Here is a 14,506-nt window from a genome sequence, read left to right as displayed (position 1 = left end):
TAAAGAGAAAGGGAGGTTTGTAGGGGCTGGAGGAGTTTACAGAGATAGGGAGGGTTGTAGGGGAAGGAGGAGGTTACGGAGATAGGGAGGGGTGCTGGGGCTGGAGGAGGTTACAGAGATAGGGAGGGGTGTAGGGGCTGGAGGAGGTTACAGAGATAGGGAGGGGTGTAGGGGCTGGAGGAGGTTACAGAGATAGGGAGGGGTGTCGGGGCTGGCAGGATTTGAAAATAAGGATGAGAATTTCAACACCGAGGTATTGTTTACCTTGGGGTCCGTGTTGGTCAGTGATGGATGAACGGGGCTCGGTGTGACCTCGGCCTTGAGTTGCAGAGTCTCGGAGCCCTTGCAGTTTTGCGGAGGGTGGGACGCGGGATAGCAGTCAGCAGTGTGTTGGTGTGGCCAACCCTGGAGGGAGCTGAGGAATGCGAGGCAGGGGCTCAGCAGCCGATACCCTGTGACCGGTGCCGAGCCGATCGAAGGGAGCTGACCGGACGGGGAGGGGGTGGGGCGGGAGGGCTGACCTTGGCTGCGGTGCCGGGGCAGGATCGGTGGCAACACCGGGAGGGAAGGGACTCGGGCGGGGCCATTCGGAAAGATGGTGAGCTCAACTGTTGTCTTTTTCTATTCTCAGGCTAAGGATCGTTCGCTGTAACTCTGCGATTGACTTCTCTCTCTCTCTTCTCTTTTTACTCGTCTCTCTCCCCCCCACCCGCAGGCCAAGTTCCTGCCCAACAGCGGAGACTCGACGTTGGCGATGTGCGCCCGAGATGGTCAGATCCGCATCGCCGAACTCTCGGCCACTGAGTGCTGCAAGTCGACTAAAAGAGTGGCACAGCACAAGGGCTCGGCGCACAAGGTGGGTGGTGGACCTCGTCGGGACACCTGCATGTTCCTCTGCCCTTCCCTCGCGACCACCTCCCCCCGCCCCCCCGGCTCCTCGCTCGTGCCTGAGCGGACAAGCTCTTGGGGGGGCCGCTCGACCACGGGCGGCATCGCGGCCCAGACTCTCACGTTCCCGGTGTCAACTCCTGCTCTTTTGTTCCCAGCTGGCCCTGGAACCCGACTCTCCCTGCACTTTCCTGTCTGCCGGCGAAGATGCCGTGGTTTTCGCCATTGACCTGCGGCAGGAGAGACCAGCTTCGTGAGTATTTGGGCTGAGAGCAGGGAGGGAGAGGGGTGGTCAGTACGGAGGGAGCGCCGCGCTGTCGGAGGGTCAACACTGAGGGAGCGCCGCACTGTCGGAGGGTCAACGATGCGGGAGCGCCGCACTGTCGGAGGGTCAGTACCGAGGGAGCGCCGCACTGTCGGAGGGTCAGTACCGAGGGAGCGCCGCACTGTCGGAGGGTCAGTACCGAGGGAGCGCCGCACTGTCGGAGGGTCAGTACCGAGGGAGCGCCGCACTGTCGGAGGGTCAGTACCGAGGGAGCGCCGCACTGTCGGAGGGTCAGTACCGAGGGAGCGCCGCACTGTCGGAGGGTCAGTACCGAGGGAGCGCCGCACTGTCGGAGGGTCAGTACCGAGGGAGCGCCGCACTGTCGGAGGGTCAGTACCGAGGGAGCGCCGCACTGTCGGAGGGTCAGTACCGAGGGAGCGCCGCACTGTCGGAGGGTCAGTACCGAGGGAGTGCCGCACTGTCGGTGGGTCAGTACCGAGGGAGCGCTGCACTGTCGGAGGGTCAGTACTGAGGGAGTGCTGCACTGTCGGAGTCTCAGTACTGAGGGAGCGCCGCACTGTCGGAGGGTCAGTACTGAGGGAGTGCCGCACTGTCGGAGGGTCAGTACTGAGGGAGTGCCGCACTGTCGGAGGGTCAGTACTGAGGGAGTGCCGCACTGTCGGAGGGTCAGTACTGAGGGAGTGCCGCACTGTCGGAGGGTCAGTACTGAGGGCGTGCCGCACTGTCGGAGGGTCAGTGCTGAGGTAGCGCCGCACTGTCGGAGTGTCAGTGCTGAGGTAGCGCCGCACTGTCGGAGTGTCAGTGCTGAGGTAGCGCCGCACTGTCGGAGGGTCAGTGCTGAGGGAGCGCCGCACTATCGGAGGGTCAGTGCTGAGGGAGCGCCGCACTGTCGGAGGGTCAGTGCTGAGGGAGCGCCGCACTGTCGGAGGGTCAGTGCTGAGGGAGTGCCGCACTGTCGGAGGGTCAGTGCTGAGGGAGTGCCGCACTGTCGGAGGGTCAGTGCTGAGGGAGTGCCGCACTGTCGGAGGGTCAGTGCTGAGGGAGTGCCGCACTGTCGGAGTGTCAGTGCTGAGGGCGTGCCGCACTGTCGGAGTGTCAGTGCTGAGGTAGCGCCGCACTGTCGGAGGCTCAGTGCTGAGGGAGCGCCGCACTGTCGGAGGCTCAGTGCTGAGGGAGCGCCGCACTGTCGGAGGCTCAGTGCGGAGGGAGCGCCGCACTGTCGGAGGCTCAGTGCTGAGGGAGCGCCGCACTGTCGGAGGCTCAGTGCTGAGGGAGCGCCGCACTGTCGGAGGCTCAGTGCTGAGGGAGCGCCGCACTGTCGGAGGCTCAGTGCTGAGGGAGCGCCGCACTGTCGGAGGCTCAGTGCTGAGGGAGCGCCGCACTGTCGGAGGGTCAGTGCTGAGGGAGCGCCGCACTGTCGGAGGGTCAGTGCTGAGGGAGCGCCGCACTGTCGGAGGGTCAGTGCTGAGGGAGCGCCGCACTGTCGGAGGGTCAGTGCTGAGGGAGCGCCGCACTGTCGGAGGGTCAGTGCTGAGGGAGCGCCGCACTGTCGGAGGGTCAGTGCTGAGGGAGCGCCGCACTGTCGGAGGGTCAGTGCTGAGGGAGCGCCGCACTGTCGGAGGGTCAGTGCTGAGGGAGCGCCGCACTGTCGGAGGGTCAGTGCTGAGGGAGCGCCGCACTGTCGGAGGGTCAGTGCTGAGGGAGCGCCGCACTGTCGGAGGGTCAGTGCTGAGGGAGCGCCGCACTGTCGGAGGGTCAGTGCTGAGGGAGCGCCGCACTGTCGGAGGGTCAGTGCTGAGGGAGCGCCGCACTGTCGGAGGGTCAGTGCTGAGGGAGCGCCGCACTGTCGGAGGGTCAGTGCTGAGGGAGCGCCGCACTGTCGGAGGGTCAGTGCTGAGGGAGCGCCGCACTGTCGGAGGATCAGCACCAATAATTATCCCTCCACGAACATCACTCAGTAACAGATGTTCTGGGTTATTGTCAGTCTGCTGGCTGTTGGAGGCCCGCTGTGCTTAGAGCGGCTACTGCCTTTCCTATGTTACAGCAGCTACCGCCTTTCAAAAAACACGTTGGTCAGCTGCCAAGCGCTCTGGGGGCATCCTGTTGTGATGGAGGAAACCTGCGAGACTTGCCTCTTCTCTGTCCCTCTAGGAAGCTGGTCGTCACCAAGGAGAAGGATAAAAAGGTGGGCCTGTACACGATCTACATGAACCCCTCCAACACCCACCAGTTCGCCGTCGGAGGGAGAGATCAGTTTGTCAGGTGAGAGGCTCCGTGTTTGACCAGCGTGTGGGGGAAGAGGAGCGTTCGTGGGCTGCCGGGGGTGATGTGTCATAACGCTGGTTGCCATGCGAGCGGGGATCAGTAAACTCGCTGCCTTGTGTTGCAGAGTCTATGACCAGCGCAAGATAAACGAGAATGAGAACAATGGTGTGCTGAAGAAGTTCTGCCCCCATCACCTGGTAAGAAAACAGCTCTAGGACTCTGAATGTGTCTGGGCCTTCTCTCCCTCCCTGTTCACCCCTTCTCTCTCCCTCCCTGTTCACCCCTTCTCTCTCCCTCCCTGTTCACCCCTTCTCTCTCCCTCCCTGTTCACCCCTTCTCTCTCCCTCCCTGTACACCCCTTCTCTCTCTCCCTCCCTGTACACCCCTTCTCTCTCCCTCCCTGCACACCCCTTCTCTCTCCCTCCCTGTACACCCCTTCTCTCTCTCCCTCCCTGTACACCCCTTCTCTCTCCCTCCCTGTACACCCCATCTCTCTCCCTCCCTGTACACCCCTTCTCTCTCTCCCTCCCTGTACACCCCATCTCTCTCTCCCTCCCTGTACACCCCTTCTCTCTCTCCCTCCCTGTACACCCCTTCTCTCTCTCCCTCCCTGTACACCCCTTCTCTCTCCCTCCCTGTACACCCCTTCTCTCTCTCCCTCCCTGTACACCCCTTCTCTCTCTCCCTCCCTGTACACCCCTTCTCTCTCGCCCTCCCTGTACACCCCTTCTCTCTCGCCCTCCCTGTACACCCCTTCTCTCTCTCCCTCCCTGTACACCCCTTCTCTCTCTCCCTCCCTGTACACCCCTTCTCTCTCTCCCTCCCTGTACACCCCTTCTCTCTCTCCCTCCCTGTACACCCCTACTCTCTCTCCCTCCCTGTACACCCCTTCTCTCTCTCCCTCCCTGTACACCCCTTCTCTCTCTCCCTCCCTGTGCCCGCTTTCTCTCTCCCTCCCTGTGCCCGCTTTCTCTCTCCCTCCCTGTACGCCCCTTCTCTCTCCCTCCCTGTACACCCCTTCTCTCTCCCCCTCCCTGTACACCCCTTCTCTCTCTCCCTCCCTGTACACCCCTTCTCTCTCCCCCTCCCTGTACACCCCTTCTCTCTTTCCCTCCCTGTACACCCCTTCTCTCTCTCCCTCCCTGTACACCCCTTCTCTCTCTCCCTCCCTGTACACCCCTTCTCTCTCTCCCTCCCTGTACACCCCTTCTCTCTCTCCCTCCCTGTGCCCGCTTAAATGACTGTGTCTCTCTTTCTCTCTGGCAGATCAATAGTGAATCGAAAGCCAACATCACATGTCTGGTCTATAGTCACGACGGCTCAGGTGAGTGTAGCTGAGGAATATGGACAGGGCAGGGGATTAAATCACGGCATGCAGGGCTGCTGTGAGTGGGAATTTCAGCTGCTCGACTCACTGGTTTTGTTTTTTCTCTCTCCCTCCCCGTCTGTCTCTCCCTCTCTCTCCGTCTCCCTCTCTCTCTCTCTCTCTCCGTCTCCCTCTCCCTCTGTCTCCGTCTCCCTCTCTCTCTCTCCGTCTCCCTCTCTCTCTCTCTCTCTCCGTCTCCCTCTCTCTCTCTCTCTCTCCGTCTCCCTCTCTCTCTCTCTCCGTCTCCCTCTCTCTCTCTCTCCGTCTCCCTCTCTCTCTCTCTCCGTCTCCCTCTCTCTCTCTCTCCGTCTCCCTCTCTCTCTCCGTCTCCCTCTCTCTCTCCGTCTCCCTCTCTCTCTCCGTCTCCCTCTCTCTCTCCGTCTCCCTCTCTCTCTCCGTCTCCCTCTCTCTCTCTCCGTCTCCCTCTCTCTCTCTCCGTCTCCCTCTCTCTCTCTCCGTCTCCCTCTCTCTCTCTCCGTCTCCCTCTCTCTCTCCGTCTCCCTCTCTCTCTCTCCGTCTCCCTCTCTCTCTCTCCGTCTCCCTCTCTCTCTCTCCGTCTCCCTCTCTCTCTCTCCGTCTCCATCTCTCTCTCTCTCTCCGTCTCCATCTCTCTCTCTCTCCGTCTCCCTCTCTCTCTCTCCGTCTCCCTCTCTCTCTCTCCGTCTCCCTCTCTCTCTCTCCGTCTCCCTCTCTCTCTCTCCGTCTCCCTCTCTCTCTCTCCGTCTCCCTCTCTCTCTCTCCGTCTCCCTCTCTCTCTCTCCGTCTCCCTCTCTCTCTCTCCGTCTCTCTCTCTCTCTCCGCCTCTCTCTCTCTCTCCGCCTCTCTCTCTCTCCGCCTCTCTCTCTCTCCGCCTCTCTCTCTCTCCGCCTCTCTCTCTCTCCGCCTCTCTCTCTCTCCGCCTCTCTCTCTCTCTCCGCCTCTCTCTCTCTCTCCGCCTCTCTCTCTCTCTCCGCCTCTCTCTCTCTCTCCGCCTCTCTCTCTCTCTCTCCGCCTCTCTCTCTCTCTCTCCGCCTCTCTCTCTCTCTCTCCGCCTCTCTCTCTCTCTCTCCGCCTCTCTCTCTCTCTCTCCGCCTCTCTCTCTCTCTCTCCGCCTCTCTCTCTCTCTCTCCGCCTCTCTCTCTCTCTCTCCGCCTCTCTCTCTCTCTCTCCGCCTCTCTCTCTCTCTCTCCGCCTCTCTCTCTCTCTCTCCGCCTCTCTCTCTCTCTCTCCGCCTCTCTCTCTCTCTCTCCGCCTCTCTCTCTCTCTCTCCGCCTCTCTCTCTCTCTCTCCGCCTCTCTCTCTCTCTCTCCGCCTCTCTCTCTCTCTCTCCGCCTCTCTCTCTCTCTCTCCGCCTCTCTCTCTCTCTCCGCCTCTCTCTCTCTCTCTCCGCCTCTCTCTCTCTCTCTCCGCCTCTCTCTCTCTCTCTCCGCCTCTCTCTCTCTCTCTGCGCCTCTCTCTCTCTCTCTCTGCGCCTCTCTCTCTCTCTCTCCGCCTCTCTCTCTCTCTCTCCGCCTCTCTCTCTCTCTCTCCGCCTCTCTCTCTCTCTCTCCGCCTCTCTCTCTCTCTCTCCGCCTCTCTCTCTCTCTCTCCGCCTCTCTCTCTGTCTCTCCGCCTCTCTCTCTGTCTCTCCGCCTCTCTCTCTGTCTCTCCGCCTCTCTCTCTGTCTCTCCGCCTCTCTCTCTGTCTCTCCGCCTCTCTCTCTGTCTCTCCGCCTCTCTCTCTGTCTCTCCGCCTCTCTCTCTGTCTCTCCGCCTCTCTCTCTGTCTCTCCGCCTCTCTCTCTGTCTCTCCGCCTCTCTCTCTGTCTCTCCGCCTCTCTCTCTGTCTCTCCGCCTCTCTCTCTGTCTCTCCGCCTCTCTCTCTGTCTCTCCGCCTCTCTCTCTGTCTCTCCGCCTCTCTCTCTGTCTCTCCGCCTCTCTCTCTGTCTCTCCGCCTCTCTCTCTGTCTCTCCGCCTCTCTCTCTGTCTCTCCGCCTCTCTCTCTCTCTCTCCGCCTCTCTCTCTCTCTCTCCGCCTCTCTCTCTCTCTCTCCGCCTCTCTCTCTCTCTCTCCGCCTCTCTCTCTCTCTCTCCGCCTCTCTCTCTCTCTCTCCGCCTCTCTCTCTCTCTCTCCGCCTCTCTCTCTCTCTCTCCGCCTCTCTCTCTCTCTCTCCGCCTCTCTCTCTCTCTCTCCGCCTCTCTCTCTCTCTCTCCGCCTCTCTCTCTCTCTCTCCGCCTCTCTCTCTCTCTCTCCGCCTCTCTCTCTCTCTCCGCCTCTCTCTCTCTCTCTCCGCCTCTCTCTCTCTGTCTCTCCGCCTCTCTCTCTCTCTCTCCGCCTCTCTCTCTCTCTCTCCGCCTCTCTCTCTCTCTCTCCGCCTCTCTCTCTCTCTCTCCGCCTCTCTCTCTCTCTCTCTCCGCCTCTCTCTCTCTCTCCGCCTCTCTCTCTCTCTCTCCGCCTCTCTCTCTCTCTCCGCCTCTCTCTCTCTCTCCGCCTCTCTCTCTCTCTCCGCCTCTCTCTCTCTCTCCGCCTCTCTCTCTCTCCGCCTCTCTCTCTCTCTCCGCCTCTCTCTCTCCGCCTCTCTCTCTCTCCGCCTCTCTCTCTCTCTCCGCCTCTCTCTCTCTCCGCCTCTCTCTCTCTCCGCCTCTCTCTCTCTCTCTCTCTCCGCCTGTCTCTCTCTCTCTCTCTCCGCCTGTGTCTCTCTCTCTCTCTCCGCCTGTCTCTCTCTCTCTCCGCCTCTCTCTCTCTCTCTCTCCGCCTCTCTCTCTCTCTCTCTCCGCCTCTCTCTCTCTCTCTCTCCGCCTCTCTCTCTCTCTCTCTCTCCGCCTCTCTCTCTCTCTCTCTCTCTCTCCGCCTCTCTCTCTCTCTCTCTCCGCCTCTCTCTCTCTCTCTCTCCGCCTCTCTCTCTCTCTCTCTCCGCCTCTCTCTCTCTCTCCGCCTCTCTCTCTCTCTCTCTCCGCCTCTCTCTCTCCGCCTCTCTCTCTCTCTCTCCACCTCTCTCTCCACCTCTCTCTCTCTCCGCCTCTCTCTCTCTCTCTCTCCGCCTCTCTCTCTCTCTCTCTCCGCCTCTCTCTCTCTCTCTCTCTCTCTGCCTCTCTCTCTCTCTCTCCGCCTCTCTCTCTCTCTCTCTCTGCCTCTCTCTCTCTCTCTGCCTCTCTCTCTCTCTCCGCCTCTCTCTCTCTCTCTCCGCCTCTCTCTCTCTCTCTCTCTCCGCCTGTCTCTCTCTCCGCCTCTCTCTCTCTCTCTCTCTCTCCGCCTGTCTCTCTCTCCGCCCCCCCCTCTTTCTCTGGCTCCCTCTCCCTTACTCAGACCTGTTAGCGAGTTACAATGACGAGGACATCTACCTCTTCAACTCGTCCCACAGCGATGGCGCCGATTATGTCAAGCGTTACAAGGGGCATCGCAATAACGCCACAGGTCAGCTGCTGCCACTTGGCATTCCCCATTCCCAGTCGAATAGCCGGCAGGGAGGAGGTGGGTTCTGGAGCGATCGGACATTTGGAGAAGGCGTATATTGATCGTCCTCTCATTTTTCAGTTAAAGGGGTGAATTTCTACGGCCCCAAGAGTGAGTTTGTGGTGAGCGGCAGTGACTGTGGACACATCTTTCTCTGGGAGAAATCATCCTGTCAAATCGTTCAGTTCATGGAGGGGGATAAAGGGGGAGTGGTGAGTATAAAACGGTCCGTGAGCGTCTAGCGTAGAGAGCTGGTATACACCCCAATTGCCCAGACGTTTCGAACACTATAACTCGCTAGAATAATACAGGGTGAGGTGATTGGATCCCTCAGGCTTATGTTGGCTCTTTGGAAGAGGTGGCATTAAACCAGAGATAAAAATAAAGAACTGCGGATGCTGGAAATCCAAAACAAAAACAGAAACAGAAATACCTGGAAAAACTCAGCAGGTCTGGCAGCATCGGCGGAGAAGAGCACAGTTGACGTTTCGAGTCCTCACTTTACAGCCTTCTGGACTGAATATTGAGTTCAACAATTTTAGGTCATGAACTCTCTCCTCCATCCCCACCCCCTTTCCATTTTTCCCCCTCCTTTTTGTTTTTTCCAATAATTTCTATAGATTTTTCTTTTCCCACCTATTTCCATTATTTTTAAATGTATTTCCAACCATTGTTTTATCTCCACCTTTTAGCCTATTTCGATCCCTTCCCTTCCCCCACCCCCACTAGGGCTATCTGTACCTTCCCCCCACCCCACCCCCACTAGGTCTATCTGTACCTTCACCCCACCCCACTCCCACTAGAGCTATCTGTACCTTCACCCCACCCCATCCCACCCCACCCCCACTAGGGCTATCTGTACCTTCCCCCCCACCCCAACCCCACTAGGACTATCTGTACCTTCACCCCACCCCACTCCCACTAGGTCTATCTGTACCTTCACCCCACCCCACCCCCACTAGGTCTATCTGTACCTTCACCCCACCCCACCCCCACTAGGGCTATCTGTACCTTCACCCCACCCCACCCCTACTAGGGCTATCTGTACCTTCACCCCACCCCACCCTCACTAGGACTATCTGTACCTTCCCCCCACCCCACCCCCACTAGGTCAATCTGTACCTTCCCCCCACCCCACCCCCACTAGAGCTATCTGTACCTTCACCCACCCCACCCCCACTAGAGCTATCTGTACCTTCACCCCACCCCACCCCCACTAGGTCTATCTGTACCTTCACCCACCCCACCCCCACTAGAGCTATATGTACCTTCACCCCACCCCACCCCCACTAGGTCTATCTGTACCTTCACCCCCACCCCACCCCCACTAGGTCTATCTGTACCTTCCCCCCCACCCCACCCCCACTAGGGCTATCTGTACCTTCACCCCACCCCACCCCCACTAGGTCTATCTGTACCTTCCCCCCACCCCACCCCCACTAGGTCTATCAGTACCTTCCCCCCACCCCACCCCCACTAGGTCTATCTGTACCTTCACCCCACCCACTCCCACTAGAGCTATCTGTACCTTACCCCCACCCCACCCCCACTAGGTCTATCTGTACCTTCCCCCCACCCCACCCCCACTAGGGCTATCTGTACCTTCACCCCACCCCACTCCCACTAGGGCTATCTGTACCTTCACCCCACCCCACCCCCACTAGTGCTATCTGTACCTTCCCCCCACCTCACCCCCACTAGGTCTATCTGTACCTTCCCCCCACCCCACCCCCACTAGGTCTATCTGTACCTTCACCTCACCCCGACTAGGGCTATCTGTACCTTCACCCCACCCCACCCCCACTAGGTCTATCTGTACCTTCACCCCCACCCCACCCCCACTAGTGCTATCTGTACCTTCACCCCACCCCACCCGCACTAGGTCTATCTGTACCTTCCCCCCACCCCACCCCCACTAGTGCTATCTGTACCTTCCACCCACCCCACCCCCACTAGGTCTATCTGTACCTTCACCCCACCCCACCCCCACTAGGGCTATCTGAACCTTCACCCCACCCCACCCCCACTAGGTCTATCTGTACCTTCCCCCCACCCCACCCCCACTAGGTCTATCTGTACCTTCACCCTACCCCACCCCCACTAGGGCTATCTGTACCTTCACCCCACCCACTCCCGCTAGGTCTATCTGTACCTTCACCCCCACCCCACCCCCACTAGGTCTATCTGTACCTTGCTTGTCCTGCTTTCTACCCTTAATTAGCACATTCCTTAGATAATATCACCACCTTCAACACCTCTTTGTCCTTTTGTCTGTGACATCTTTTGGTTATCTCCACCTCTCACTGGCCCTCTATCCAGCTCTACTTGTCCCAACCCCCTTAAACCCGTTTATATTTCACCCCTTTCCTATTTTTACTTAGTTCTGTTGAAGGGTCATGAGGACTCGAAACGTTAACTGTCTTCCTTTCCGCCGATGCTGCCAGACCTGCTGAGTTTTTCCAGCTATTTGTGTTTTTGCTGACGTTAAACCAGGTCAGGGGCAGAGGTGCTGCACTGAATCGCCCAGGACAGGCGGCTCTCGGACCCGGAGAGCGATGCAGTAGCCGACGGCGGCAGGATAGGGGGGAGTCGGTCCACCGTGTCTGTCCCCCATCTCATCGAACCGAGCTCTGTCGCCCTGGTCATGTTTTCCACCTTGCGGTTTAGAACGTGGTTTCTGAAAGCCGGGATTAAATCAGGTCCTCGTGGGCTGGGCTTTGCTGCGGTTTTGGTACCACTCTCGTTCTCGAGCCGCTCTCCGCATCTGCCTTAGACTCGGAGGGCAGCGCTGCACCCCCCCCCTCAGCGCCGTCTCTTCCATATCCGGTGATTTTTTTTTTGACTCTGATCCCTGCTCCTTCAATTTACCTTGCCTTTAGGTTAATTGCCTCGAACCACATCCTCATCTCCCTGTCTTAGCAACCAGCGGCCTCGACCACGATGTGAAGATCTGGACACCCACGTCCGAAGCAGTGAATGGGTTGTCGGGATTAACAGAGGTGAGTTCCTGCTCCATTCTGCTGTCCCGGTTTTCACGTCAACGTCGTTCCAGATCTGCGCTGGATGTGGGGCTTCGCTGGCCGGGCCCAGCCTTTATTGCCCATCCCTAATTGCCCCCTCGAGAAGGAGGTGGTGAGCTGCCTTCTTGAGCCGCTGCAGTCCCCGTGTGGTGTAGGTACACCCACGGCGCTGTTAGGGAGGGAGTTCCAGGATTTTGTCCCGTGTGGTGTAGGTACACCCACAGCGCTGTTAGGGAGGGAGTTCCAGGATTTTGTCCCTGTGGTGTAGGTACACCCACAGTGCTGTTAGGGAGGGAGTTCCAGGATTTTGACCCAGCGACAGTGAAGGAACGGCCGATATATTTCCAAGTCAGGATGGTGAGTGACTTGGAGGGGAGCTTCCAGGTGGTGGTGTCCCCATCTATCTGCTGCCCTTGTCCTTCTAGATGGTAGTGGTCGTGGGTTTGGAAGGTGCTGTCGAAGGAGCCTTGGTGAATTCCTGCAGTGCATCTTGTAGATGGTACACACACTGCTGCTACTGTGTGTCGGTGGTGGAGGGAGTGAATGTTTGTGGATGGGGTGCCAATCAAGCGGGGCTGCTTTGTCCTGGACGGTGTCGAGCTTCTTGAGTGTTGTGGGAGCCGCATTCATTCAGGCAAGTGGAGAGTATTCCATCACACTCCTGACTTGTGCCTTGTTGATGGTGGACAGGCTTTGGGGAGTCAGGAGGTGAGTTACTCTCCGCAGGATTCCCAGCCTCTGACCTGTTCTTATAGCCACAGTATTTATATGGCTGGTCCCAGTTCAGTTTCTGGTCAATGGTAACCCCCAGGATGTTGATGGTGGGGGATTCGGTGATGGTAATGCCATTGAACATCAAGGGGAGATGGTTAGATTCTCTCGCTGGAGAGTGCTCACTGAGAGCGATGCCTTGCTACAATTCCACGAGCATTTAGTGACGCACCAAGAGTATTATATACAGCTTTGAGTTCTGAACCGAAGGCAGGATGGATTTGCCTGAGAGGGGTTGTGAAGGTATAGTGAACTGGGTTCTGGGGATGTGAGAGGGTCTCCTGTGAGGAAAGAGGGCTGGAGTCACCTACAATAGGACTGGAAGTAGCCTCCGGTGCCCACACAGGATGAGGGCATCGTTGGCGAGGGTGGTTTGTCTCCCACATTCCTGGGTCGTCAGTTGAAAAGGTGATTGTGATCCCATCCAGAACAAACTCTGTCGAGTAAAATTGGCTCTTTATTTGCTATTAACTGTGTTCTCTCCCCCCTCCCCCTCTCTCACTGCCTCTTCCCTCCCTCTCTCTCTCTCTCTCTCTCTCTCTCTCTCGCTCGCTGCCTCTTCCCCCCCCCCCTCTCCCTCTCGCCTCTTTCCCCATCTCTCTCTCTCTCTCTCTCACTGCCTCTTCCCCCCCTCTCTCTCACTGCCTCTTCCCCCCTCTCTCTCTCTCTCACTGCCTCTTCCCTCCCTCTCTCTCTCTCTCTCTCTCTCTCTCTCGCTGCCTCTTCTCCCCCCTCTCTCTCTCTCCCTCTCGCCTCTTTCCCCATCTCTCTCTCTCTCTCTCTCTCTCACTGCCTCTTCCCCCCCTCTCTCTCACTGCCTCTTCCCTCCCTCTCTCTCTCTCTCTCTCTCTCTCTCTCTCTCTCTCTCTCTCTCTCTCTCTCTCTCTCTCTCGCTCGCTGCCTCTTCCCCCCCCCCCCTCCCTCTCGCCTCTTTCCCCATCTCTCTCTCTCTCTCTCTCTCACTGCCTCTTCCCCCCCCTCTCTCACTGCCTCTTCCCCCCTCTCTCTCTCTCTCACTGCCTCTTCCCTCCCCCTCTCTCTCTCTCTCTCTCTCTCTCTCGCTGCCTCTTCTCCCCCCTCTCTCTCTCTCCCTCTCGCCTCTTTCCCCATCTCTCTCTCTCTCTCTCTCTCTCTCACTGCCTCTTCCCCCCCTCTCTCTCACTGCCTCTTCCCTCCCTCTCTCTCTCTCTCTCTCTCTCTCTCTCTCTCTCTCTCGCTGCCTCTTCCCCCCCCCTCTCTCTCTCCCTCTCGCCTCTTTCCCCATCTCTCTCTCTCTCTCTCACTGCCTCTTCCCCCCCCCTCTCTCTCACTGCCTCTTGCCCCCTCTCTCTCACTGCCTCTTCCCCCCCTCTCTCTTTCTCACTGCCTCTTCCCCCCACTCTCTCTCTCTCACTGCCTCTTCCTCCTCTCTCTCTCACTGCCTCTTCCTCCTCTCTCTCTCGCTGCCTCTTCCCCCACCTCTCTCTCGCTGCCTCTTCCCCCACTCTCTCTCTCTCACTGCCTCTTCCTCCTCTCTCTCTCGCTGCCTCTTCCCCCACCTCTCTCTCGCTGCCTCTTCCCCCACTCTCTCTCTCTCACTGCCTCTTCCTCCTCTCTCTCTCGCTGCCTCTTCCTCCACCTCTCTCTCGCTGCCTCTTCCCCCCTCCCCTCTCTCTCTCTCTCGCTGCCCCTTTTCCTCCCTCTCTCTCTCGCTGCCCCTTTCCCCCTCCCCTCTCTCTCTCTCTCGCTGCCCCTTTTCCTCCCTCTCTCTCTCGCTGCCCCTTTCCCCCTCCTCTCTCTCTCTCTCTCTCTCTCTCTCGCTGCCCCTTTCCCCCTCCCCTCTCTCTCTCTCTCTCTCTCTCTCTCGCTGCCCCTCCCCCTCCCCCTGGTTGGGGGACTTGCTGCTACAGGTCATTAAGAAGAACAAGCGGGAGAGAGATGAGGACTGTCTGCGTCACACTGACCTCTTCGACAGCCACATGCTCTGGTTCCTAATGCACCATTTACGCCAGCGCAGGCATCGGCAGGTGAGCGAGGGGCAGAGGGGGGGGTGCAAGAGGCATTGGGGAAGGACAGGGGCCTAGTGCGAGATACAGTGAGGTGTGCGAGGGGGGGGAGCAACAGAGGGAGTGTGCGGAGGGGAGAGGGGGGAGTGACAGAGGGAATGGGCAGAGGGGAGAGGGGGGAGTGACAGAGGGAATGGGGAGGGGGGAGTGACAGAGGGGAGGGGGTAAGGAGCAGTGACAGAGGGGAGGGGGTAAGGAGCAGTGACAGAGGGGAGGGGGTAAGGAGCAGTGACAGAGGGGAGGGGGTAAGGAGCAGTGACAGAGGGGAGGGGGGAGGGGGCAGTGACAGAGGGGAGGGGGTAAGGAGCAGTGACAGAGGGGAGGGGGTAAGGAGCAGTGACAGAGGGGAGGGGGTAAGGAGCAGTGACAGAGGGGAGGGGGTAAGGAGCAGTGACAGAGGGGAGGGGGGTAAGGAGCAGTGACAGAGGGGAGGGGGTAAGGAGCAGTGACAGAGGG

The 14,506-nt window shown here is 59.1% G+C and overlaps 1 protein-coding gene across 1 annotated transcript in view; it reads left to right on the top strand.

Annotated features, from left to right (window-relative positions):
- Positions 1–14,034, top strand: part of dcaf8 (DDB1 and CUL4 associated factor 8) — a gene marked incomplete at its 3' end in the record, with an annotated part of 92,533 nt that extends 78,499 nt beyond the window's left edge. Inside the window, exons 6-14 of the mRNA XM_041180663.1 lie at positions 716–856; positions 1,047–1,141; positions 3,326–3,436; positions 3,564–3,636; positions 4,706–4,763; positions 8,068–8,175; positions 8,296–8,426; positions 11,094–11,213; positions 13,895–14,034. Coding sequence (XP_041036597.1) covers positions 716–856; positions 1,047–1,141; positions 3,326–3,436; positions 3,564–3,636; positions 4,706–4,763; positions 8,068–8,175; positions 8,296–8,426; positions 11,094–11,213; positions 13,895–14,034 — 977 coding nt within the window. The remainder of the gene's footprint in view (positions 1–715; positions 857–1,046; positions 1,142–3,325; positions 3,437–3,563; positions 3,637–4,705; positions 4,764–8,067; positions 8,176–8,295; positions 8,427–11,093; positions 11,214–13,894) is intronic.
- Positions 14,035–14,506: the final 472 nt, after the last annotated feature.

This window comes from Carcharodon carcharias, assembly GCF_017639515.1.
Source record: "Carcharodon carcharias isolate sCarCar2 chromosome 24 unlocalized genomic scaffold, sCarCar2.pri SUPER_24_unloc_1, whole genome shotgun sequence".
NCBI lineage: Eukaryota > Metazoa > Chordata > Chondrichthyes > Lamniformes > Lamnidae > Carcharodon > Carcharodon carcharias.
This window is presented reverse-complemented; position numbering and strand designations above follow the sequence as displayed.